We start from the raw sequence: 25,743 nt of genomic DNA, 5'->3' as shown, positions 1-25,743 counted from the left end.
GCCTGTGGTGAAATCAAGGCTTTGATTTCCTTAAGATCAAATTCTGGCTATGAAGAGGAGATCAAATATTCCCCTTTATAGTCTGACAATGCAAAAGTGAAAAGCTTTCCACATTTATAAGGATTTTAGGTACTCTGCAGGAAACCAATGAATTACAGAACAAAGGAACACATGTTAAAACCAAACATATCTGTAATTAGGAGATGCCTTCAATAGAATTTACATATTAGCTTTAAGGGTAAATATACTCCCTTTTTTTAACATGAGCTTATGAGCTAGACCTATGTAAAAAAAAAAAGTTGCATAAAAAGTACCTAAACACTATACATACACATTGATTACTTTTTGGCCTGCGTATAGGGCCAGAAGAGTGGCCTTGCTGATGGATGTCAAATCAGACGCACATGGAAATTCAGTCAAGTGAGGACTGTGGATACAGTGCTCTCCTGAGGGGCCTGGATAACCAGACCCATTAAATCTAGTCGGTTAACTGAGAGCCAAAAGTGTAGGATAATGTTATTTTGGAGCCACACAATTAATCAGCCAATATTCCATTGGGTTGCAAGATCAGTAACTTAGTAACCTACATAGTAGCATAGTTTTTTTTAAGCTGCCTAACTGCCAGTTGATCCAGAGAAAGGCAAAAAACCCCATCTGAAGCCACTCCCATTTGGCTCAGAGGGGGAAAAAAATTCCTCCCTGACTCCAAAATGGACTAGTCCCAGGATCAACTTGTACAAGTGATCTGATTGGCAAGCCCCATGTGATTTAGCAGCCTGCAGCAGCCTTTGGCTGTGAATCTTTGTACTCCAGCATAAAGTTTAGCTTTGTCGTGAAGAGCCTTGGATCGCAAAGGTGAGAATATGCTTGAGGCTTTTGGGAGATGGGCTTGGCGATTGCTGGCCTTTAGGGAAAACTTACCCTGTAAATGGCCTGTGTACTTGTTTATTTCTGCTTGTACAGTATATAAAACCATGCTGTCTGGTTGTTGTGTTGCCTTTTTATCCTACACCCTCTCTCCCTCCTTCTCTGAAATTCCTTTTCACCATGGCAACAAATTGATTTATTGTAGGTTATGTGCAGCCAGCTCTGCTTCCACCCTTCCCCACCAGGGGCTATCGATTTCCACTGCTAACCAGAAAAGCAGATAGCTGGGCATGATACAGCAGTGTTGTGTGTGCCCAATCCACTAGGAAGGATACCACTGTTATTATAACTTTCTTTATAATGCTCCAAAGGCTTTCCATACTTCTATACAATAGCAGCTGAAAGCACAGCCTGGTTCCAGGATAAGTGTATCTGGGTTTGTGTGTAGCTTTTCATATGTATGGTCATTCCAGGAAACATATTTTTTATGAGATGCAGGATGATACAGTAAGTATCTTAGGGCAGTTTGCTGGATTGAGTGAGGGCTGTATATATAGGATTACCACCTTTTCTGGAATTTTTTTTTAATCTTTTTTCCCTATTAATAACATTGGAATCAACCATCATTTTTACCGGCTAGGCCGGTAAAATACCGGCCAGGTGGCAACCCTAGCTATATACCCGAGGGAGGATAGAGACTGCTTTTTAACATGGCACTGATAGGGGCCAGTTTAGTTTAAAGGAAAACTATGCCCCCACAATGAATACTTAAGCAACAGATAGATAGTTTATAGCAAATTAAGTGTCATATTCAAGAATCTTACAAACTGGAATATATATTTAAGTAAATATTGCATTTTTACATTTCTTGCATTGAATCACCATTTTTTGATGGTCTGTGTGCTGCCTCGGAGATCACCTGAGCAGAAATACTGCAGCTCTAACGGCAACAGTAAGAAGTGTGGCCTACCATGTTTGTTTGACTTGTTTGGATTGTTTGAGTGCACCGTAAATTGTAGGATCCCAGGGGGCATCCCTTATTTTTCAAAATGGCAATTTTATATTTAGGATTACCTAATGGCACATACTACTAAAAAAGTACATTATGAAAATGGTTTATTCACATGAAGCAGGGTTTTACATATGAGCTGTTTTATGCAATATATTTTTTTTATAGAGACCTACGTTGTTCAGGGTATAGCTTTCCTTTAAGATGGAAAAAGGACAGTTAACATAATAAAAGGCAGATTTGTTACAAGATGCAGTATGGGACAAAAGAGCATGTTTGCCCCAAAATGGGTTGCTATTTTAAGCAAACCCAGGGAGTCAACTTCTCAACTTAAAATTAAAGAGCACCAGAGCAGCCAGTTTGTTAGGTAGTCCGAGCCCAATTTCAGCAGGTTGCAGCATCTTGTTTGCCTTGATAAATAACAAATTGCTTCCTTGCAGCCTAATGGAATAATTCTGCTGAGCCTTGAATGTCAGATTTATAGTTGTAAATTAAAGCAGGCTATAAATGGGCCAATAAAAGCTGCCAACTTATTGCCCTGTGCATTGTGCCCTCAATAGGTCTGAAGGTTTGAAAACCTTTTTGGGCCACAACCAAGTGCTTTGTCTCAGACTATCACTCTCTACATCATACTAAAAGTTATCTCAAAGGTGAACAACCCCTTTAATGATCTGATTATTGTCACAGGGCCAAACAATTGGATTATCCTAATTTGACCCACCATAGAGGTGGCCAAAGTGACGAGGTTGACAAAACAACCAGTTCTTTACCCAAATTTGTAATCTATTGCGTTATGCACCTGTGGATCTTTCACAAGGACTGAAAGACATGCCTTGTGATTGAAAGGAATATGCAATGTTCTTCCCAGCAAATTTTTCCATCTTGGTGGCTTTGTGGAGGAAATTATGCACCATATACCAGGCCCAGCCTCTCCCTGGTTAATAGCTTATAACTGCTACTGGTAGGACATTCAAGTGAAAAAGGAGAAATGGAACTTAGATAAAGGATAAGCTTTGCAATGGAATACAGTGGTATTCTGCAGAGTGCATCTGTTATCTGTCATGTAACTTGTGACCTGAATGGCTGCCCCCATGGCTACACAACAACATGCTTATATAAACTATAGTAGTGTTTCTAAAGCAAACACACCAGTTTTACCAGTGCAGGGCAACAGCACATTATATTTTCATTACTTTAAAACACTTTCATTTGTTGATGTTACTGTTCCTTTAAGTATCCTGTGCCTTTTCTCCTTTTTTTGCTTGAATGGCTGCTGCCATGACTACACAGCAGCCTTGTTATACTGTATAAACTATAGTAGTCTTTCTAAAGCAAACACATAACAAACTTTTACTAAAGTAGGGCAATAGTACATGACATTTTAATAACTTTAAAATGCTTCTATTTTTAAGGGGTTAATGTTCCTTTAAAGGACAAGGATTGCCATATTCACTAGTCCAAACAACCACATGTTTTATCCTCTTACAGGAAAAAGCAAGATCTAAGCGGGTAGTTTGTTGTTTTCTGGGACATTTCCAGGTGGGATAAAGTCTTCCTTTTTTGGTCTATTGTAATGACCAAAAAAATGGAGAAGTTATAGGGCCAGAGGTCACACACAAAACGTGTAAAAAATTTCTCTTATTTTTAACTCCTTTTTATATACTGAAAAGCGCTCTTTAATATCCCATTGTTTTTTACATAGCAAAATAAATATGCCCCACCATGTCCCGAACAGTACTGTACTGCATTATTCTGGTTTTGGAAAAATCATTCCAGTATGTTTCATTCCAGTATGTTTAAAGGAAGAGTAACACCAAATCTAAAAGTAATTAGAATATCACATACTGTTGCCCTGCATTGGTAAAAGTTATGTCTGCTTGAGAAAATCTATTATAGTTTATATAGATAGGCTGCTGTGTACCCATGGGGGCAGCCATTCGTGCTTAAAAAGGAGAAAAAGCACAGGTTGCTTAGTAGATGACATCTACTATGTAACCTGTGCTTTGAATGGCTGCCCCCATTGCTACACAGCAGGTGATTTATATAAGCTATAGCATTGTTTCTAAAGCAAACGCACCGATTCTATCAGTGCAGGGAAACCATATATCACTTTAAAGGGGACCCGTCACCCAAAAAAATTATTTCAAATCCTATTTTATCATGTTAGTCAAGCAAAATGAACTTTAATTACACTGTATAAATTATTTGAATCTTGTTTCCATCAGTCTGGGAAGTCATAATTATAGCAAGCAGGCAGCAGCCATTTTGTGGACACTGTTATTAAGACAAGCCTTGTATCATCTCAGAATCTTGTTTGTGCACCAGAATGGGGGACCTGATGTCCAACCCCATGCACTGGTTACACAATTAAACGGTTAAGAGAACTGGGGGAATGTAGGGAGAGCAGTGACACCTAGGACGTGCCTAATGGAAAGTGAAAGTAATTGCTTGCCCCGCCTCTATGCCTAGGCATAGAGGAGGGGCAGGCAATATTTGATAGACAGCTGATATTTTTAAATGAGTTTACAACAGCTATGAACGCTTTAATAAAAAAAAGAAATTGGATTTCATTTAATTTTTCATTTAATTTGAAAAGGACTTTTATTATACAGATTTTTATGTCTGGGTGACGGGTCCACTTTAAAATTCTTACATTTTTTGGTGTTACTGTTCCTTAAATGTTTAATTTTTTTTTAAATACTGCACAGACTGTTGGACGCATCTAATTACCCCATGACTTTACTGGCACAAACATTTGAACACTATCCACTCCTGCAGGGTCACTGTTCCTTGCATGTTTGCTGTGGGTTTCATTTGTAAACTGACACGCAGAATTGTTGCAAAGAAATATACAAGCTCAGACCCACAGAAATGCTCTCTAGTCCTTCAATTATATACATGCTCTGTGCTTTCCCCGTTCTGTTTTTGCACACTTTTCAGTACACATTTTAGATACAGTACCCTGGGAGTAGAGTTCATAGGTAAATTATTGGTCAGGAATAGCATTTTCTTGTTGTACAATATATAAACCAGGCACGTCCCCCTAAAAAAGTAACAATGTCCATGTTTTTGAAAGCATTTTTTTGTCTTTTGAAGGAATAGTTCACCTTTACCTGTTTGGCAGGTCAATCGTTTTTTACTTCTGTTGTCCGTGACCTTCATTTGAAGGCTTGAAAGAGGCAGAAGAAGAAGGCAAATAACTCTATAAATAAATAAAACGAATTCCAAAGTTGCTTTAACATACTAAAAGTTACACTAGGTGAACCACCCCAAGTATTCCCTGTTCACCATTCCTATATGACATAGACAGTTGATACATTTGAATTTTTTTGAAATTATATTTATTTACTTTGTTTGCTTTGTGTCGTTATCAATTGTCATTTAAACTACATAACTAGATGTTTAACTGCTTCTTCTTCTTAAAAAATGATTAACAAAAAACATTGAAGATGACATTAGAATTGCTTTTTATGTATGCCCTTTTATGTATGGCACAGAATCTCTTATTGTAGTGTGTTTTTTCTTTCCTTACGGCAGTTGTTGGTGTTGTTGTACACCTAATCCCTACCTGTTGATACCTGGGCTGCTGTTCTCAAGTGTACATTACATTTATGTCATGTGCTTTAGAGCCCTATAAAATAAAAGTGATTAAATATTCTGTTAATAATGGGATTTGGTGTAAATGGTACTTTAAATAGACCATAAAGTACAGGTGCACTAAAGGCTCTCTTGTACAGACAGTACACCAATACCACAAAATGCTGTTTTACAGAAGACTGTGGAGATTTTCCTGTGAGGCACTATAAATGGAATGTTAAAGGAAAACTATACCCCTCGAGCAATGTAGGTCTCTAAAAATATATTGCAAAAAAAAATGCTCATGTGTAAAGCCCTGCTTCATGTAAATAAACATACTACTTTTTTAGTAGTATGTGTCATTGGGTAATCCTAAATAGAAAATTGCCATTTTAAAAATTAAGTCCCGCCCCCTGGGATCGTAAGCTTCAGGGTGCACGCAAACAAACCACATGTAAGGTCACATGAGCCAATTAAAAGACAGAGTTCTGTCGTTTGCTTCCAGTCTTCTTCCTGTTACAGTTAGAGGTGTAGTATTTCTGGTCAGGTGATCTCTGAGGCAGCACACAGACCATCACAAAATGGTGGTTCAAGGCAAGAGATTTAAAAGGACAATATTTATTAACTATAAATACCAGTACGGTAAGATTATTAAATATGCCACTGATGATATAAACTAATCTGTTGCTTAAATATTCATTTTGGGGTATAGTTTTCCTTTAATACTGGTTCTATCACATGTCCCTTAAAGGAACAGTAACATGAATTTTTTTTTATAACAAATTTGTTTGCCCTTGAAATGAAAAAAAAAAAACACCAGCACACATTAAACTTTACATTTGCAAAGACTTTATTACGAATGCAACATGGCGACGATCCATCTGGAGGAGCTCGATTTATCCTCCCTGGCTATCTCGTATAGAAGGCAGGGAGGAGAAATCGAGCTCCGCCAGATGGATCGTTGCCTTTTCAGAAGATGAGCGCAAGCGGAGTATAGGTAAGATATTTCTTAATACAGTCTTTGCGAATGTAAAGTTAAATGTGTGCTGGTGGTTTTTTTCAGAGATCACCTGACCAGAAATACTGCAGCTCTAACTGTAACAGGAAGAAGTATGGAAGCCAAAGGCAGAACTATATCTGTTAATTGGCTCATGTGACGGAACATGTATGGTTTTTTTTGTGTGCACCATGAATTGTAGGATCCCAGGGGACGGCCCTTATTTTTTTTAAATGGTAACATTTTCTATTAAGGATTACCCAATGGCACATACCACTAAAAAAGTATTTTATGAAAATGGTTTATTTACGTGAAGCGAAGTTTTACATATGAGCTGTTTTATGCAATATGCAACCATCATTGTTCGAGGGTATAGTTTTCCTTTAAATGCACTGTCCTAATATATTTGCACAGTTTTGATAGAAGCAGTTTGGGTCAGACAAACCACATATTCTACACCGCTGCGACTCTGTGTGAACGTCTAATTGTCTGGGTATGTAAATGAATGATTCCCCCACAGGGTTAATGAGCAGGGAAGCTACTCTGGTAAGGGTGATTTTCTGTCAGCTCCGTTTATTTCAATGCTTCCTTTGTGCTCATTGTCCTGAACGGAGGCTTGCTTTATTATCCTGCTTCCTTGGCAAATGAGGTTATAGCCTCCATTTCTCACAACGCTTATTGGTGTTAACCCCTTGTCAGCCAGTCCATTATGTCGCTTTGCTGCTTGTCTCTGTGCCGCCAAGGAGTAACAGAGTTCAGGCAACATTTGTTAGATTGAAATACAGGACTCTGGCTCTTGCCTTGACAGCTATTGGCTCTCCCCTGTCACTGACCCATGTGTTTGTCATCCTTCCAGATATTGCCTTCTATTTCTTATGACAGCCACACCAGCTGGGAAAGGCCAGGCCTGCCAGAATAGAGCATGATTTCCAGGGATTGCCTGGGGGAAGGTGGAACCAGCGTCTGTCTCTTTCTCTCTCTTTGTATACCCAGTTGTACTGTTTTACTCGCTGTGTTTGCAGCTGCTATGCATGTGGGTGAAACTTATTATGATTCAGCAGGGAACGCCATTCCAATGCCACATTAGAGCTTAAACGCTATTCAGGACAGAACAATTCATTTAATAAAAGTCCTTGAATAGGTTGGCAGACAGTTTTTATCCTGTGGAGCCGTTAACAAAGCAATGCTTCAGTGTCTTCATTTGAACTGCTATATCTGAGCTTTTTTAAAAATTTATATTCAGAACACTTGTATCCTCTGCATGTGCCGTGTAACGGAGATATGTAGCACCGACAAGGCTCACTTTCTTCTAAGTAAACGGTCAATACTGGGGGTTCCTAACCTTGACAGGAACTGGTCATCACTATGTGGTTAATGCATCTACTCTGAGGATTGAAATTACTATATGTATTATAAATGATTTTAATATAGTTTATTATAAATAGTCTACAGGTGGTGATTGAATTTCTAGTGAGGAATTGCAGTTGAATTTTCTCATGGCAAATAATCTAAGGATTGTTTATCCTTGCCAGTGGTATCCGAGTTTAGATGTGCATTTATTGCGTGCATTTACAGCATGAATTAATAGCTTTGGCTCCTATAACCAGCACCTGTCCCTTGTGAAAGTGCTGTCGACTGAAAGGACACATCTTCTGCCTGACAACCATTTTGTGATTAGGCTTTCCTGTGCAGGCAGTACTCAACGAAGGCAGAGTGGAAGCCATTTTTAGTAAAATAGAGTTAACTACTTGCTATGAGTGAAAGCCATAAAATTATGGTAGCTAATTACATGTTTTGCCCGAAGAGTTAGTAAATAAAACTACTGGCGATGAGGAAGCATTTATCTTGTGGTAATAGTTCTTTATATGGACCAGTGCTCTTCACCCCGCCTGTGCTTTGAGTAATCATGCTTACTCTGCAAACCACACGGATGAGAGTGCTAACAAGGGCAATTCAGATTTCAGCCTGTCTCGCAAGCACACACTCTGCTTCATTCTGGGGCAGAACAATGCAGCCTGTTACGTGTCTGTATAATAACTGCAGTAAAATACTTAAACCTCTTGTATAGGTGAAGATTTGATGCTCTCACATCCCCTTTGAATAGGGACTGTCTGGCAGGTATTGTTCAGATGTCTTTGTGAGATGAAAGCAGTTTAAAGCATGACAGATGGAGAGCTCCTCTCTTACTTTGTGACTGATCAATAGTGGTTGATCCTGTAAATAGCTTTTTTTTTTTTTGTTTGCTTTATCCCACAGATTTTATGGAAGGATAGCATGCAGAAGAATAGGTGGGTTTTGTGTGTGTGTCTGCATTACAGGATGAGATATTCCCCCCCTCTGTTTGCTCTCATCGACTTTTTTCTCTTAACTCTAAAGATTGAGGATTGGATTCAACAGCTTATGTCAAAAGCTCAGCACTGTAGATGTGCTACAGACCTGTACAACAGGATTCTTCCGCATTCTGTTCTGTTGGTGGCTTAACAGTTTCACTACTAGGGGATACAGTGGAAATATATTCCTTTCAATAAGGGGAATAATATACAACGCGGTTTTATTAGAACGTCTGCCTCTTTACTTTGTTTGTAAAGCCTGTTAATTATATTCTGATTGCTAGTATGAGTTTAGGAAGAGAAGAGTATGTTATGAGAAGCCTACACCATCTAGAAATAATGGAGACTATTACTTTGGTATAATGGAGCCTCTGGCTCTCAACACTGCACTAGAGAGAGTAACAGATGGAGATGATCAGAGACATCTATAATACTAATATTAATGTACAGAATCAAGCCTTTTTTGTTAAAAGTTGACTTACTGTATTTTGCATTTAATCGCTATGTGTATAATAAATATATATATATATAACGATTATTGCAAATAATACCCGCACTCCTTCACATCTCACTCAGCCGGGTGCTCGGTCAAAAATTGAGTATATATAAAAAAAACATTTTTTTTAAAAAAAATGTTTTTTTAAAAAATGTTTTCACATCTGGTATGTAATTATGTAATTGAATTGTTTGATTGGTTATGATGTCATCTTAGGGCGTCTCTTCTGGAGGGTTTATGGGTATTTAAAGGTTTGTAACACACAGCACTTTATCCTTGATAAAGGCCCCAAAGAGGGCCGAAACGTTGGAGACACTGTGAGTTTTAAATAAATCACTGAACTTTTTGAAAACGGAGTGCGGGTCCTTTCTGCTATTATATATATATATATATAGATATATATATATATATAGATATATATATATTTATATATATATATATATATATATATATATATATATATATATATATATATATATATATATATATATATATATATATATATATATATATATATATATATAATACATATATATATATATATATATATATATATAATACATATATATATATATATATATATATATATATATATATATATATAATACATCCAGAATGGTGCACACCTTTCCAGATCGTAAATGCCTGGGTACTTGTTAATTTTTTGAATGCCTGGGTGCTTGTAAATGCCTGGGTGCACATTGCTACGACGTTTCGGCTACAAAAAATAGCCGTCCTCCGGAAGAACTTCCTGAGGACGGCTAGAGTTTTGTAGCCGAAAAACGTCGAAGAAATAAATCACAGCCTTTGAGGCTTTTTTGAAGGAGAGACCTGTGAGTGTGGTTTTTTTGGTACAGTGTATGTATGTGTGTATGTATATATATATATATATATATATATATATATATATATATATATATATGTATATATATGTATATATGTATATATATATGTGTGTGTGTATATATATATATATATATATATATATATATATATATATATATATATATATATATATATATATATATAATGCGCGTGTATTACACACGAGCCATGAGTTTGCTTTTAAATATAATGTATACATGTATAATGTATAAAATGTGTTTGTGTCTTACGACTTGAGTCATACCCTTGAGTCATAAAAAATTAACAATGTGCACACAGTTGTTAATAAGCATATTATAAGTCATCACAGAGTTCCATTGCCTCTATAAAAGATCTTAAGTCTTTTGCCTTTATATAGCCATGAAACTCTTTGGTGTCTTCTAATATTCTTATATTTTATCAATTATTTTCTCGTATTTTTCTTTTCTTTGCACCCCGTCGTTCATCTAAATGGGCCCCGGCTACTGTAAAACTGACCATAAACATGATTTTCAGTACTTGTATGCTTCCTGGATGATACTGACCAATATTTATGTAACATGGATATCTGTGATTCTTCAACTGGACATGTTGGAAGATGTAATCTACTAATATATGATGCAGATAAGAAGAGCCATAGCACCTATGTTTGTAATGTTTTGAATATTTTTAAATATATTTATTTAAAAAATTGATGTCTGACCAAATGTTAACCCTCAAATGAATAAACAAAAATTATTTTTTTAAAATGGTGGTATTCATGACCACAATGCAAATTCACTGACGCTGCCAATATGAAGGCACACAGTTAATATAATTACTTATCTTAGACTCAGGATCATTCTGCCAACTTTGATTGAGTTAAAGGGACTGGGTCAGCAAAAAGATTACAGTGACATCAGCAGAGATGATGTCAGTGTTAAAGTGCTGTTATCTTGGAGGTGCACTTGTCCTTTAAATGGTATCTCTTTTAGAAAGTTGTTGTGTAGTCAGATGGGTCCCTAATTAAAAATCAGTGTTCTTTAATTATTGGTTGCTTTTTGATTGACGATCACCATCTTTGAAAATTGCTTTGGGTAATAAATGTAAGGCACATTCATGATCTTGCAACGTCTTTTCTCTTAGTAGTATTGTGCTGTAAATATGTGGCATTTGCTTCACATACCGGTATGTTGGAGAGCGAAGTGTGTGACCGCTCTTTTGTTTAAACATCAAACTATCCTTCCTTTTGATGAATTATAAGGGTGATGGCACAAATAAAGATTTGTTGCCTGGGAAAAACCTGCGCTAACTGTTCAAGTATGCTGATTAGATTGCTTGTTGTACAGGTTAGCAGTAAGGTCTTCTTCTGTCTCCCATGTATATACCGGTAGGTGTTTCTCATTTAATCAGCTTCAGTAATGGCATCAAATGCACAAGTAAATGGGAGGAAATGGGGCACAATTTTGGGTGCAAACGGTAGGTCTGTAGCAAGCAATATCCAAGCTGTGTTTTGAATGCTTGTTAAAAACTGCCACTGTTCCGCTCTCTTCATCCTGTCTGCTCCATTTTTCATATTTTACAGCAGCCCAGAATGTTGAAGACATGACGGTGCATTCTATGTAGGCTCCTGATGTTATTACATTTATTCATCTATCTTAATTTTTCAGTCATTCCCATACATCTTTATGTTTTGCCTGGATTTATGCATTCAGCCCTGCTTGTTTTGCAGTGCTTGGTGGATTTAGCACAGTATGTTCCTGAATTAATTTTTTCAAATGTGTTCAAATTTTCTGTATTGGACTTTTAAATCTACTCAGAGAGTAGATTTTGAGAGCAAACATTTTTAAAAATGTAAACCTTAACTCAAGGAATGGTGCTGTACAGCAGAGGTTTCAGACCTTTTGGGCCAAGCTTCATTTGTGGTTAAGTATTTATTTATTCAGGATGGACACCCCCCCATATACCCATGGACAATGCCAATGGTGTATGAAATTCATGAAAGTCCTGCTGCTATTATTTCAAGATCATCTGGGATAGCAAATATGCATTTACCCAAACTTTTGGGTTTGATTTCCAGGAATATCTATGGCAGCAAATCAGTTTTTAGCCTAAGTCTCAAGTAATCCGTCTTTGTGCTGGACCCCTCAGCGACTTTTTGAGGCTTGGTCACTCTTCAGGCCAGCCTGCAGTTTGTCAGCTGCTCCAAAACAGAGTGGTAAAATTCACGATCAAAACTGTATTCTGGGTTTTCTGGTTCAAAACAAATGTATCTGCTTTAATAGCAGGAAAATATATACTAACCAACAAAGGGAACCAAGCATGGATGAAACCGCTACGGTGAACTCAATAAGTTGTGTTGAGAGGTGTCCCCAATTTCAGGCAGGGAATTGGGTGCTCAACTAGGTTTGCTACTGTCCCTGGCTCATATGATTTAGTGTGCTCACACACAAACTAAGGCGCACATACAGGCTAGGTTACATCAGCCAATGAATAGACAGAGCTCTGCAGTTTACTCCCACACCTCTTCCTGTTGCAGTTAGATCTGGTTATTTTATTCTGTCAGGTGATCTCTGAGGGAGCACACAGACCATCATAAAATGCTGACTCAGTTTGGCAATATTCTTTAAAGGAAAACTATACCCCCAAAATGAATACTTAAGCAACAGATAGTTTATATCAAATTGAATGACATATTAAAGAATCTTACCAAACTGGAATATATATTTACATAAATATTGCCCTTTTACATCTCTTGCCTTGAACCACCATTTCGTGACTCTATCTGTGCTGCCTCAGAGATCACCTGACCAGAAATACTACAACACTAACTGTAACAGGAAGAAGTGAGGAAGCAAAAGGCAGAACTCTGTCTGTTAATTGGCTCATGTGACCTTACATGTGGTTTGTATGTGTGCACAGTGAATCTTACGATCCCAGGGGGCGGCCCTTATTTTTTAAAATGCCAATTTTCTATTTATGATTAACCAATGGCACATACTACTAAAAAAGTATATTATTATGATAATGGTTCATTTACATGAAGCAGGGTTTTACACATGAGCTGTTTTACTCAGTATCTTTTCATAGAGACCTACATTGTTTGGGGGTATAGTTTTCCTTTAAGAGGTCGCTTAGTATAATGTACATATCTGTTGGTTTAGTATCCATTCTTAAAATATAGCACAGGTATGGCACCTGTTATCCAGAATGCTCGGGACCTGGGGCATTCCAAATAGATCTTTCTGTAACTTGGATCTTCATACCTTAGCTACTAGAAAATCATGTAAACATTAAATAAACCCAAAATAGGCTGGTTTTGCTTCCATCAAGGATTAATTATATCTTAGTTTTATTATTACAGAGAAAAAGGAAATAATTTTTAAAAATTTGTAAAATGGAGTCTATGGGAAATGGCGATTCTGTAATTTGAATCTTTCCATATAATGGATCCCGTGTGTGTGCTCTCCTTGCCACCTTCAAATGCCGGCTGCCGATTTCCGGGTTCATCTTTTATAGACGCTGCGCCTGCTTGCCCCTTCCCAAAGATGCAGTTGGGTTAGGGTCGGGTGCAATAACACAAATCCGAGAGAGACCATTGTACATCAGGGGTATTTTATCTTTCATAAGTTTCTCTAGTGAAATGCGATATTAATACCTGAATATATATATAATTGAAAGGAACAGATTTGAAGCATGTTTTTTTAGAATATATTTTGCAGTCTTTTGACCATGCAAAAAGCCATTGTACTCCATTACACAAGACATTGGTTGGCGAAAAGTTAATTGCGTGAGTGTTGTGGTGTTCAGTGCTTGATCCGTTTAACAGTTGCTTTTATAAATTTTGGAGCTGCAGATTACAATTAGCTGTCATTAATTTTTTTCAATAGAAATATGTTCCATTTAGCGTACATTCAGGAGGTAGGCTTGAGTGAGCTTAAACAGATGATATCTAAATTATGCCGACAGCATATTAAACTGCATCAGCAGCGGGAGAAAAACTGCAGGAAAATGGATTCTCTGTTACCAGTTTCTAATGATCTAATTTGCTGTAAGGACACGGCTAGTCTGTATTATAAGTCTCAATGCATATTTGTCTAGGAAAACATTTGTCTTTCTTGGTAAAAGGTCTAAGACTTAAATATTTTTATGTTACAAGAAACGTTGATTAAAGACCAATAAATATCCTTCTTTAGATATTATGGTGATGGGTTGTGGAAAGAAGATGCCATCTAATGATAGAGTTGTAAAAGTCTTAAATGGAAGAAATACTGTTTTTGACATGCCCTCATTCAGTAAGCCTTATGTTAAAAATACACAAACTATATGTTTTACCATGCTACATTATTCCTCCAATTGAAAGGACACCATTATAGTCTGCCTCTGAGTGACAGGGACAATTGCACAATGTTTCCCTTAAGGTGGCCATAGACACGCCCTTCGATTTGTACGATATTCGGTGCGTCTTTGGCGGATGACGAGCCGACCCATATGGACAGAAGACTTGGATATCGCTCTGTCTCATTCTTGCCCTCCCACACCTTGTTCTTTTTTGGAAGATTTATTCACCTCCCTTTTTGCGTTTTATTCTTTTTCACTAGAAGAGATGTACAGGGAACTGTAACCCTACTTAGGCCTTATTCACTCTGAATATAATTTGTTTCCCAGGAATGGCAAAATAGAAATCCGACCAATTGAATTCTAACCAGAATTACACTACTGTATCGCATGATTAATTTAGATCCAGTTCAAATTAATGTCATGAACTGGTTGGAAAACATTTTCACCATTCCATATAGATCAGTGATCCCCAACATTTTGCTCCCCAATTTGAATTCCGGTTTTAAAGGCAAGAATAAAAACCATATGTACTGCCAAACAAAGTCTGCGGTAGGCTGCCAGTCCACAAAGGACAATAGACAAAATAGCCAATCACAGCCCTTATTTGGCATCTCCAGTGACTTCTCTCATGCTTGTGTTGCTACACCTTTCTTCATATTGGTATTCTGTTTGTGTGTCCATCTGATGTGTGATCTGTGATGTTATTGGGCTGCTTGGACCTCTTCTTTTTTTGTAATGAAGTATTCCAGTGTTCGCCTTCCAGATGAGCATTGCACCACTTTACAACTTTTTATCCAGTTGTATGTGTATATACCTTAAAGGAACAGTTCAGTGTAAAAATAAAAACTGGGTAAATAGGCTGGGCAAAATTTTTCAATATAGATAGCCAAAGATGTAATCTATAAAGGCTGGAGAGACTGGATGTAGAACAGAACACAACTTCCTGCTTTTCAACAACCTGAGTTGGTCAATGCTTTTAAAGGGGGGACATTCTGTTCAGTGAGTTTACAATTGATCCTTAGCATACTGGTCAGATTCACAATCAAACTGTTATGAGCCATGTGCCCCCCCCTCAAGTCACTGATTGGTTATTGCCTGGTAAGTGGAAACCAAGAGAGATGCAAAGCATCTGTTAGACATCGGGTCACTCCAAACTTTATAGATTGCATTTTTCGCTAACTAACTATAATAGAAGAATTTTCTATTTTGCACATCTGTTTACCCACTGTGCCCAAATATGTTTCGAAGGCTGTTTTCATTCAATTTAATTTTGGTTTCTCTTACATCACTATGTCCTTCATTCTTATTTTCTCTCTTTTCATGGTGGTTGGGCATTTTATGTCATCAATTTCTCCAGAACAATGCTTCAGCCAGAGCTCATTTCTGTTTAGTTACAGAGCTGAGATGAAGCAGAAAAGAACACGGCTATGGCATTGTTCAGTGGAATTAATGCCGTATAGAGTTCTCCAGCAGTGTGACAAGTGATCACAGGAACTGGGAAAGAAAAGGGGCACGGCAGAGAGAATGCAGATGTAATAACAAATATAATTGCTGTAATGGGAAATTCTAGAAAGAAATTGTTGGACCACAGGATGGTTAGACTTAAAAGAATTATTTTTTCCACCCTGCAATCACCTTTAACAAATTAATTTTGCTTTTTTTTTCTTCTCTCGAATGACCAGAGGTTTGTACATTGTGGAACGCCCCAAGCATTTGATTTTGGATGCCATGCTGATAATGAGGCCACAGATTGTTTTGCTGACATTATCCTGGTTCGATGCCTTTATCATTTGTTGCAAAGAAGCTTGTATGCCCCCCATGCTTTATTTAATGCAGCATAAGACAGAAATAAATCCAGCAGGTTTAATAGGCTCTGTCTCTATTACAGTCATAAGACCAACAAATCTTAAGCAGCAATTAGAGTGCACTAAAGCGACAAAGGCGTCGAGCTATTTGTCATTCCTGACCTCCATTATTAAGCAGAATTAACCTTTCCTTAATTTCTCTATGAATGTTTGGTAAATCACTCTGTTATGGCATTTTGGTACAGGCTAGAGACATAAAGCTCCATGGCTGGGGCAAAACACACATCTGTTTTTTTGTTTTTTTTTAATCGTAATGTATTTCTGTAAGAGTCACAATGGAGTTATTTGAAAATACTGATTGCTATTCCTATTTATTTTAGGACAGTATAAGCCATTATACTTTCAATTAGTCTTGATCCTAATAGCTGTGTCTACTGCATACTTGAGATCATGTTAGCCGACTTACATAGATATTAGGTGTGATGGGCAGACTGGATTGTGTTTTTTTTTTTTTAGAATTTAATTAAACATTTTGGTTTTGTGTGTGGACTAGCAAGGTGCACATTTTAATCTCTCTTTATACCTTTCAACAAAGTTTTTATTCAGTATACACTACTTATTCTATTTATGTATTACATACCATGATCTATGTTCAAGTGGGGAGTGCTAGGTCTACACTTACTTTATCACAGCATATTTGTGTTTTTTTTTGGGTAATAGCTGCTTCTGATGAGTGCTTATTTTAACATCTTCTAGGCTGAGAGGTATAGAAAACTTGAATTTTTACCAGTAATAGATAGGTATAACTGGTGTTTGTAAATTTACTTTAGGTGGGTTGTTGCTCCTTTAATTCAATCCTAAATGTTTTGTACTGCTTGTCAATATATATTTTCCTTGTTCCTGTATGTTGCGGTTAAGGTAATTATTAGCCCTTTCTGATCTCCTCATGTGCCTGTGTTAATGCTGCATTGTTTTGGCAAAGCAAGTTGAGAATCTCCCCCCATCCTTTCATCCTATCGCTTTATCTACATAATTTCCTGCCCTTTTCTAGAAACCCACAGAGAAGATTTGATGCTTGTCTTTTCCTGTAAGGCCGTATCATTTTCCAAGCGCTTGGTGTAGTGATGGGTATTTTAAATTATTGTATCTTGTAAATGAATTACACAATGCTGGGTCTCAAAGAGCCAGCCTTTCCATTTTAGTTGTCATCTTCAGACAAGATTTTGATGGCTAGGAGATACAATTATGAATTCAGGTGCCTCCTGCCTCTTGAGAGATTGCAATCTCTGTTTGGTTTATGACTGGTTTTATGAAATAAGCAGCAGTATTGGAAAACATTGCATTCTTCCCAAGTGACTAACTGTCTAATGGTGCTTCATCTAGCTTGTTTACTGTACAATGAAATTGCCTTCACACAGGGCTTTGCCTGTTTCAGGGATGCCCAATATGCAGTTCTGTTGTCTGTAGATGCATGGAGTGCTTGCTTAAATATCTAGAGTTTATATCTTTGTATCTCTGGCTTGGTGTCAAATTTAAGACACTTTAAATGGCTACCATAATACACTATTATAATTTCTAATTTTTAAAGGGGAACTATTGCGAAAATGAAAATTTAATATTGACTTCAGCATACTGAAATAAGAGATCAGCACCTGTGGCAACAGAAACCAGAAACCCAGTGCTTCTGATAAATTATTACAGGAGTGTTCCCCTTTTTCTTATATGTACAACCTTTCACTCTTAAAAATATATATTTGGAAGGGAAATGGTTTTCAAATGAGTTTAAAAAACTTTTCTGTGTTTGATCCAAAACCCCTCCAACGATCAGCCATATTGCCTACTTACAAACCACTGGTGTGGTATCTCGCATGTAGTAAGTCCTTGCACAGGTCCCCTCAAGCCGCACAGTTCCTTCAAAACTCCAGGATAAAGATAAAATCCAAAATAGTGTAAATAGATCTATTCTATTTAATTAATAAAAATTTTAAAAAGATTAGTTGCACTTCCTTGGGGCAAATCACATATAGTCCAATTCTGTAGCTACAATGTTCCAGAGGGTGGTCGGCACTTCTACATGAACTCACAAGTTTTTAGATGGCAAAGGCTTAAATTAAAGTTTTTCAGATTTTTTCACAAAATAAATATTGACCTTTCAACTTTTGGAAACCATTATTCAAATTCATGAGTTTTAGGGCCAAACATTCCAATTGTAGCAACGATTCTACATGATATAAATCAACCAGTTAGCTTATTGCCATGTTTACACCATTTACTTTATGTAAAACCTAATTTCGGTTGTCACTGTCTATTGGCCATGGCTGACTTAAAATGCCTTCATGTGCAAGAAACTCTATGTATCCAGTTGTTGATGGCAAAGTCAAATAATTACCATTGTCTGCCATGTCAAATATAATTTGGCCAGACTCCGCTTTTTTTATGGGAAAATCTAATTGGACTTTCCTGGTTATAGCAGTTATGGGCTGTTTTACCTCACTTGAAAATTAGAGGAGAAAATGTGTTTGCCTTGGATTTAAATAGTATGGCTTTCCCCCAGGGATCAGAGCTTTGCAGTTTACAGTCTTCATGCTTTGTTGCACAGCAGTCTGTGATGTGAGGGTTTTCGTTAAATGTTGCTTTTATGTATCATTGCATCCCTTTTTGTAACAAACACACATTGATAACATTCAGTTTGTCCATATCTGAAATCATCTCATTAGTGTGTGTGGTGGTGCAATCCTGCAATTTTGCCCATGGGCATTAACCAATGGCAACCAATCAAATTGTTGAGTTCATTGTTGTACCTGCAGCTGGCTGAAAAGAAATCACCGATTTGTTGCTATGGGTTGCTGCCCATATGTAAATTTTCCCAATGTTGATAAATTAACCCACCTCATTTTTCTATTACATTCAGATTTTTACACCATACCATTAATACTCTTTCCCCCCTAAAGGTGCAAATACATTTTGTGCTGATTGGCTGGCTTTACATTTATGGACACTGAGTACTATACCGCTTAATCTAGAATGTAGTGTCCAGTTCATACTAATGATCCAGTGGCCCATTACTGGACAGGGACTGGTGTAAATAGATTTTAGCTGTGGTCAGTGATATCTCCCCTTATGTTTTTTGTAGCAGCCATCTATACACTGCTATTTATTTGAATTTCACTTATGAAATGTAAATTTTAATTTGTTGCCCTGTTTCACATCTTGGCAACACTGCAGAGGTGACCAAGTGGGTTGTGCGATACTATACCATTATGTGATATGGTTCCTTTTATATATTGCATATAATATGATAATTTTGCTCTCTAAATATGTCATATTTTCAACAATAACGTATGTATTCTTTTCTTTTATAGACTGTGTTTACATTGAAAGCAGAAGATCGAACACTCCTTATTTTATATGTAGCATTCAAGACTTCAAATTGGTAAGTTACATATTTACATTTTTAGGTTTTGTAGCATTCTTCTTTCATGTCACAAAATCATTTGTCCCTGTTGAAAGCCGTTAAGGCATGATCTTATTCAAAAATAATGTGATTTCCGATAGCATGTGTAATGAAAAAAATGTTGCTTGCAATGCAATATAATGGGGGTATTCACTTCTCCTTCTGATTTTAAACTCTGACCTGGTTTGTCCTGTATGCCATTTTTATTTTTAACTACAATTTAAATTATGAAGGAAACTAAAACAGAGTTTCCGCAGTCCACTAATCCATGCTTACTGATGAGAGGGCTTCTTTCAAATTCTCCAATTAACTTAGTCACAACAAGCCTAAATATCTGTTTTCTTTAAATTGGAATTAGTCTTTAGGACACATAATAGTGTTTCATACACTTAAAGGGATTCTGTCATGATTTTTGTTATTTCTAAATTGCATTTTTTACACTGCAAATAATCCACACTACCATATAAAATGTTATTCCTGAACCAAGAAGTATATCTGTTTTACTTGTAATATTGCTGTGTAGGCAGCCATCTCAGGTCATTTTGTGTGACCTTGTGCTTTCAGAAAGAGCCAGCACTTCATTGTGGAACTGCTTTCAAGCAGGCTGCTGTTCCTCTTACTCAATGTAATTGGAGGAGTCGCAGTGGGACTTGGATTGAGTTATATTCTTAGATCTATCAGGGAGCGGTTATCTCATGTCAGGGAGCTGTTATCTCGCGTCAGGGAGCTGTTATTTGGTCACCTTCCCATTGTTCTATTGTTAGGCTGCTGGGCGGTAAAGGAGGGGATAATATCACTCCAACTTGCAGTTCAGCAGTAAAGAATGACTGAAGTTTATTACAAGTCACATGACAGGGACACCTGTCAAACTGACAATATGTCTAGACTCATATCAGATTTGTAAAATTAAATATAAATAAAAACGGTTTGCTCTTTTGAAAAACAGATTTCAGTGCAGAATTATGCTGGAGCATTTGTTTTGGGAAAAAAGACAAAATCCCTTAAAAAAACAAAAAAAAACGTTATTATGTTCGTTCTAGTGTTTCTGGTGAGGATTTGTGTGCTCTTGCTGAACCTTTTGGAAACCAGAGCTGTAAATCATTAGTATATGTTATATAGAGGTACTAGTGTGTGCAGGTGGGTAATTGAACTTGCACGAGGGCCAAGATGATTAAGATCTCAGTAGAGGGCATTATACCGCATGTCACTTGGAAGTTTTTCCAGGTGACCTTGGTTTCATGCAGTTGATCCTTTAGTTCAATTGTCATTTCACTTCATAGATTTTTTTTTTTTTTTAAATCTATTTTTTTTATGGGTACATTCTGGTTATCTATTTGCGAAGTGCTGTTTCCTTGCCTGAGAAAATTCCTGAATTTCTTCTCTTTGCAGCTTCTAAGTGTTGTCTTGTTGCTCCATTCAGTGCTGGTGTAATAATGCCTCTGCATCAAAAGGACCATTGTACGCATTAGCAGCTACCTGGGATTTAGAGCTAAAGCACTGGAGAAATGTTGAATTACAATGTGTGAGTTTCCATTCTGGGCAGAAATCCTGCTGAGTTACCATAATTGCTTTGGGATATTAACAGCAATAACGGCTGACTCTCTTGTTGTCAGTATTGGTTTTGTAGTGCACATTAAAGCTGTCTGCTGAACAACATGAATCAGTATGTACAGATATTCTGTCAGAGGCTTCTTATAGCGCTCGCTTACCACTGTGGCAGGGGTCTGAGGAATATTGAACTCCAGCTTGGAGGTTTGATCTGATTTCACAGTGAAATAGGTTTTATTCCTGTGTGGTGTAGCATTATTCCATGCCTGCAAGTGTTGGCTTTTTCTTTTTTTTTTTTACAAAGCCTTTTATTTTAATATGACATTCAAAGGTGTTAATTTAAAGGGCAACTAAATTCTAGAATAAAATAATGTTAGAAATGCTTTATTTTGTATACTAAATATAAACCTGAACTTACTGCACCAGAAGCCGAATTAAACAAATGATTTATGCTTTTAAAGTTGGCACGGGTGGCTATCATCTTGTAACTTTGTTAAACATCTTTGCAATACCAAGACTACGCAAATGCTCATTGTGGTCTGGGCTTCAATTGGGAGGTTAAGCTTAGGGATCGTCATAAATGATCAAAACAGCAGAAGACAAATAATAATCTGCCAGAAGCCGATACAGACTGATTAATAATCAAAATATACATACTGCACTGTCTGTGGATACAAATCTACACAGTTGTTACAGGGAAACATACAAAACTGCAGAGTTCTAGGAAGTAAGGTGGGGCTGCAGTTAGGGACCGTCTGAAGTTTCCTAACTGCAACTCTCAAGTAAAACGAAGGGAGAATTTCACTGCATACAGTCAGGTTTCTTATAAAAACGGTACACATTTTTTAAATTAATGTATATTGGAAATAGGTTTTTTTTTCATTAAAGGAATTGTTCAGTGTAAAAATAAAAACTGGGTAAATAGATAGGCTGTGCAAAATAAAAAATGTTTCTGATATAGTTAGTTAGGCAAAAATGTAATGTATAAAGGCTGGAGTGATTTGATGTATAACATGTTAGTCAGAACACTACTTTTCAGCTCTCTTGGTTTACACTGACTGGTTACCAGGCAGTAACCAATCAGAGACTTGAGGGAGGGCCACATGGGTCATATCTGTTGCTTTTGAATCTGAGCTGAATGCTGAGGATCAATTACAAACTCACTGAACAGAAATGTACCATGTGGCCCCCCTTCAAGTCGCTGACTAACTCAGAGTTATAGAGCTGAAAAGCAGGAAGTTGGATTCTGGCTGTTTTATTAGACTTCTGTTCACTCCAGCCTTTATATATTACATTTTTGGCTAACTAACTATATTAGAAACATTTTTTTATTTTGCACAGCCTATCTATTTACACAGTTTTTATTTTCACACTGAATTCCTTTAAAGAAAGTAAAAATGGGATTTTAATTTTTTTGCCTTTACATCCCCTTTAAGCCCCACATATCACCGAAACCCCTAATATATTCATCACAGCAACCGGTTTCTTCAAAAAGTATGAATAAATGCCATTTTCTATGCTGTTTAACAGTTATTCTTTTTCTACATCATTTTAAATCCTGGCAAGGAAGAAGGAATGTTACAAATTGTAACAACTTCTCCACAGCTTACAGACAGCATGCAGGAACTACATTCCCCACAATGCATTGCACTGTGATGTTCTGTTCCTTATTGAAATCACATGTGCAGGGAATTGTGGGGTTTGGAGGATGCAGGCTGAGGACAGATGGCTGTTGATACAAAGTAACAGTAGTCAACCAGCTCAGCAAAGTAGTCCGACAGATCAGCAGGAGAGCAGAGGGCTAGGCTTAGGGAACTGTTCCAAACCAATTAAAAATCATGAAAAGTCTGTATATTTTTTAATTCATGTATATTGCAAAGTTGCTTGTAATTATGTTTACTCTTCAAAAAAGCTTGTTATGTTTGTGTTCAGTTCCCATTTAAGCAACAATCACTGATTATAGCAGCTTTGATGTACATGCATCATTTTCATAGGATTTTTGGCTTATGTATGACAGCCCATCACCCGATTGATGTCAATGTGCTGTGTATACAAGTTGAATTGGGGATTGGTGTGTTGGAATATTTTACTTGCCAGTGCACCATACCTATCTGTGTATGGGACATGTGATAGATAAATATGTAGTGACATTATGCATTATAGAAAATGTTGCAATGGCTCCAAAGGCTGCATTAATGTTAACATCAGGGTTCACTTAAGATCTTTGAGAGAATGCTTTGCTATAAACATGTCTACAATGTCATCCATAAAGCATGGCACAACTGTAGCCATATCTACAACTAGCAGAAAATACATAACTTTTTAAAAACACTAGAAAGCTTTCAAATGCAATTCATTCTACACTTCACAAATTTACTAACAACATATTATTTTACCCATAAATTCAAATACAGTGGTGTGAAAAACTATTTGCCCCCTTCCTGATTTCTTATTCTTTTGCATGTTTGTCACACTTAAATGTTTCTGCTCATCAAAAACCATTAACTATGAGTCAAAGATAACATAATTGAACACAAAATGCAGTTTTTAAATGAAGGTTTACGTTATTAAGGGAGAAAAAAAAACTCCAAATCTACATGGGCCTGTGTGAAAAAGTGATTGCCCCCCTTGTTAAAAAATAACTTAACTTTGGTTCATCACACCTGAGTTCAATTTCTGTACTCACCCCCAGGCCTGATTACTGCCACACCTGTTTCAATCAAGAAATCACTTAAATAGGAGCTACCTGACACAGAGAAGTAGACCAAAAGCACCTCAAAAGCTAGACATCATGCCAAGATCCAAAGAAATTCAGGAACAAATGAGAACAAAAGTAATTGAGATCTATCAGTCTGGTAAAGGTTATACAGCCATTTCTAAAGCTTTGGGACTCCAGCGAACCACAGTGAGAGCCATTATCCACAAATGGCAAAAACATGGAACAGTGGTGAACCTTCCCAGGAGTGGCTAGCCGACCAAAATTACCCCAAGAGCGCAGAGACAACTCATCCGAGAGGCCACAAAAGACCCCAGGACAACATCTAAAGAACTGCAGGCCTCATTTGCCTCAATTAAGGTCGGTGTTCACGACTCCACCATAAGAAAGAGACTGGGCAAAAACGGCCTGCATGGCAGATTTCCAAGGCGCAAACCACTTTTAAGCAAAAAGAACATTAAGGCTCGTCTCAATTTTGCTAAAAAACATCTCAATGATTGCCAAGACTTTTGGGAAAATACCTTGTGGACCGACGAGACAAAAGTTGAACTTTTTGGAAGGTGCGCGTCCCGTTACATCTGGCGTAAAAGTAACACAGCATTTCAGAAAAAGAACATCATACCAACAGTAAAATATGGTGGTGGTAGTGTGATGGTCTGGGGTTGTTTTGCTGCTTCAGGACCTGGAAGACTTGCTGTGATAGATGGAACCATGAATTCTACTGTCTACCAAAAAATCCTGAAGGAGAATGTCCGGCCATCTGTTCATCAACTCAAGCTGAAGCGATCTTGGGTGCTGCAGCAGGACAATGACCCAAAACACACCAGCAAATCCACCTCTGAATGGCTGAAGAAAAACAAAATGAAGACTTTGGAGTGGCCTAGTCAAAGTCCTGACCTGAATCCTATTGAGATGTTGTGGCATGACCTTAAAAAGGCTGTTCATGCTAGAAAACCCTCAAATAAAGCTGAATTACAACAATTCTGCAACGATGAGTGGGCCAAAATTCCTCCAGAGCGCTGTAAAAGACTCGTTGCAAGTTATCGCAAACGCTTGATTGCAGTTATTGCTGCTAAGGGTGGCCCAACCAGTTATTAGGTTCAGGGGGCAATTACTTTTTCACACAGGTTTGGATTTCTTTTCTCCCTAAATAATAAAAACCCTCATTTAAAAACTGCATTTTGTGTTTACTTGTGTTATCTTTGACTAATAGTTAAATGTGTTTGATGATCAGAAACATTTTGTGTGACAAACATGCAAAAGAATAAGAAATCATGAAGGGGGCAAATAGTTTTTAACACCACTGTATATTGTGTTTTATATGGCAGTGTTCCCTTTACACCTGTGGTGTTTTGTTTTGGGGATTATGTAATGGTGCGGAAATTATTATTTTGCTCTAGGAGTTTATATATGTTGATGCCATTCATGTTCCTGTCTGATGTAAATAAGAGTAAAGCTGGCAATAGACGTTAAGATTCAATCGTACAAATCCTCATTTTATACGATTTTTGGACTGTGTGTGTAGTGTCCTGACAATTTTCATAACATGGCAATCTGTCATTTAGTCGATCAGACAGGTTAGAAAATGTATCACTATCACTGTTTGTCTCTGGTGCCTGTAATGGACAGAGGGGCCAATGAAATCAGTAGGGGGGTCAGAGCCAATGCCTGTGATGTCAGTCCTTATCTGACTGATGTATGGCATTGGCTATAATTTGGCACCCTGTCTCTACAGGGCACTGTAAGATGTTTTTATCTGTC

General features: G+C 37.2%; 1 protein-coding gene across 6 annotated transcripts in view; it reads left to right on the top strand.

The window, feature by feature from the left end:
- Nucleotides 1-25,743, top strand: part of rere.S (arginine-glutamic acid dipeptide repeats S homeolog) — a 234,731-nt gene that overhangs the window by 105,902 nt on the left and 103,086 nt on the right. For all 6 annotated transcript variants that reach the window (XM_018226743.2, XM_018226741.2, XM_018226742.2 and 3 more), the window contains 1 exon segment: nucleotides 19,627-19,697. In XM_018226743.2, coding sequence (XP_018082232.1) covers nucleotides 19,627-19,697 — 71 coding nt within the window.

The sequence above is a fragment of the Xenopus laevis genome, chromosome 7S (assembly GCF_017654675.1).
Source record: "Xenopus laevis strain J_2021 chromosome 7S, Xenopus_laevis_v10.1, whole genome shotgun sequence".
NCBI lineage: Eukaryota > Metazoa > Chordata > Amphibia > Anura > Pipidae > Xenopus > Xenopus laevis.
The sequence above is the reverse complement of the archived record's forward strand: the minus strand, read 5'-3'. Positions and strand labels throughout refer to the sequence as shown.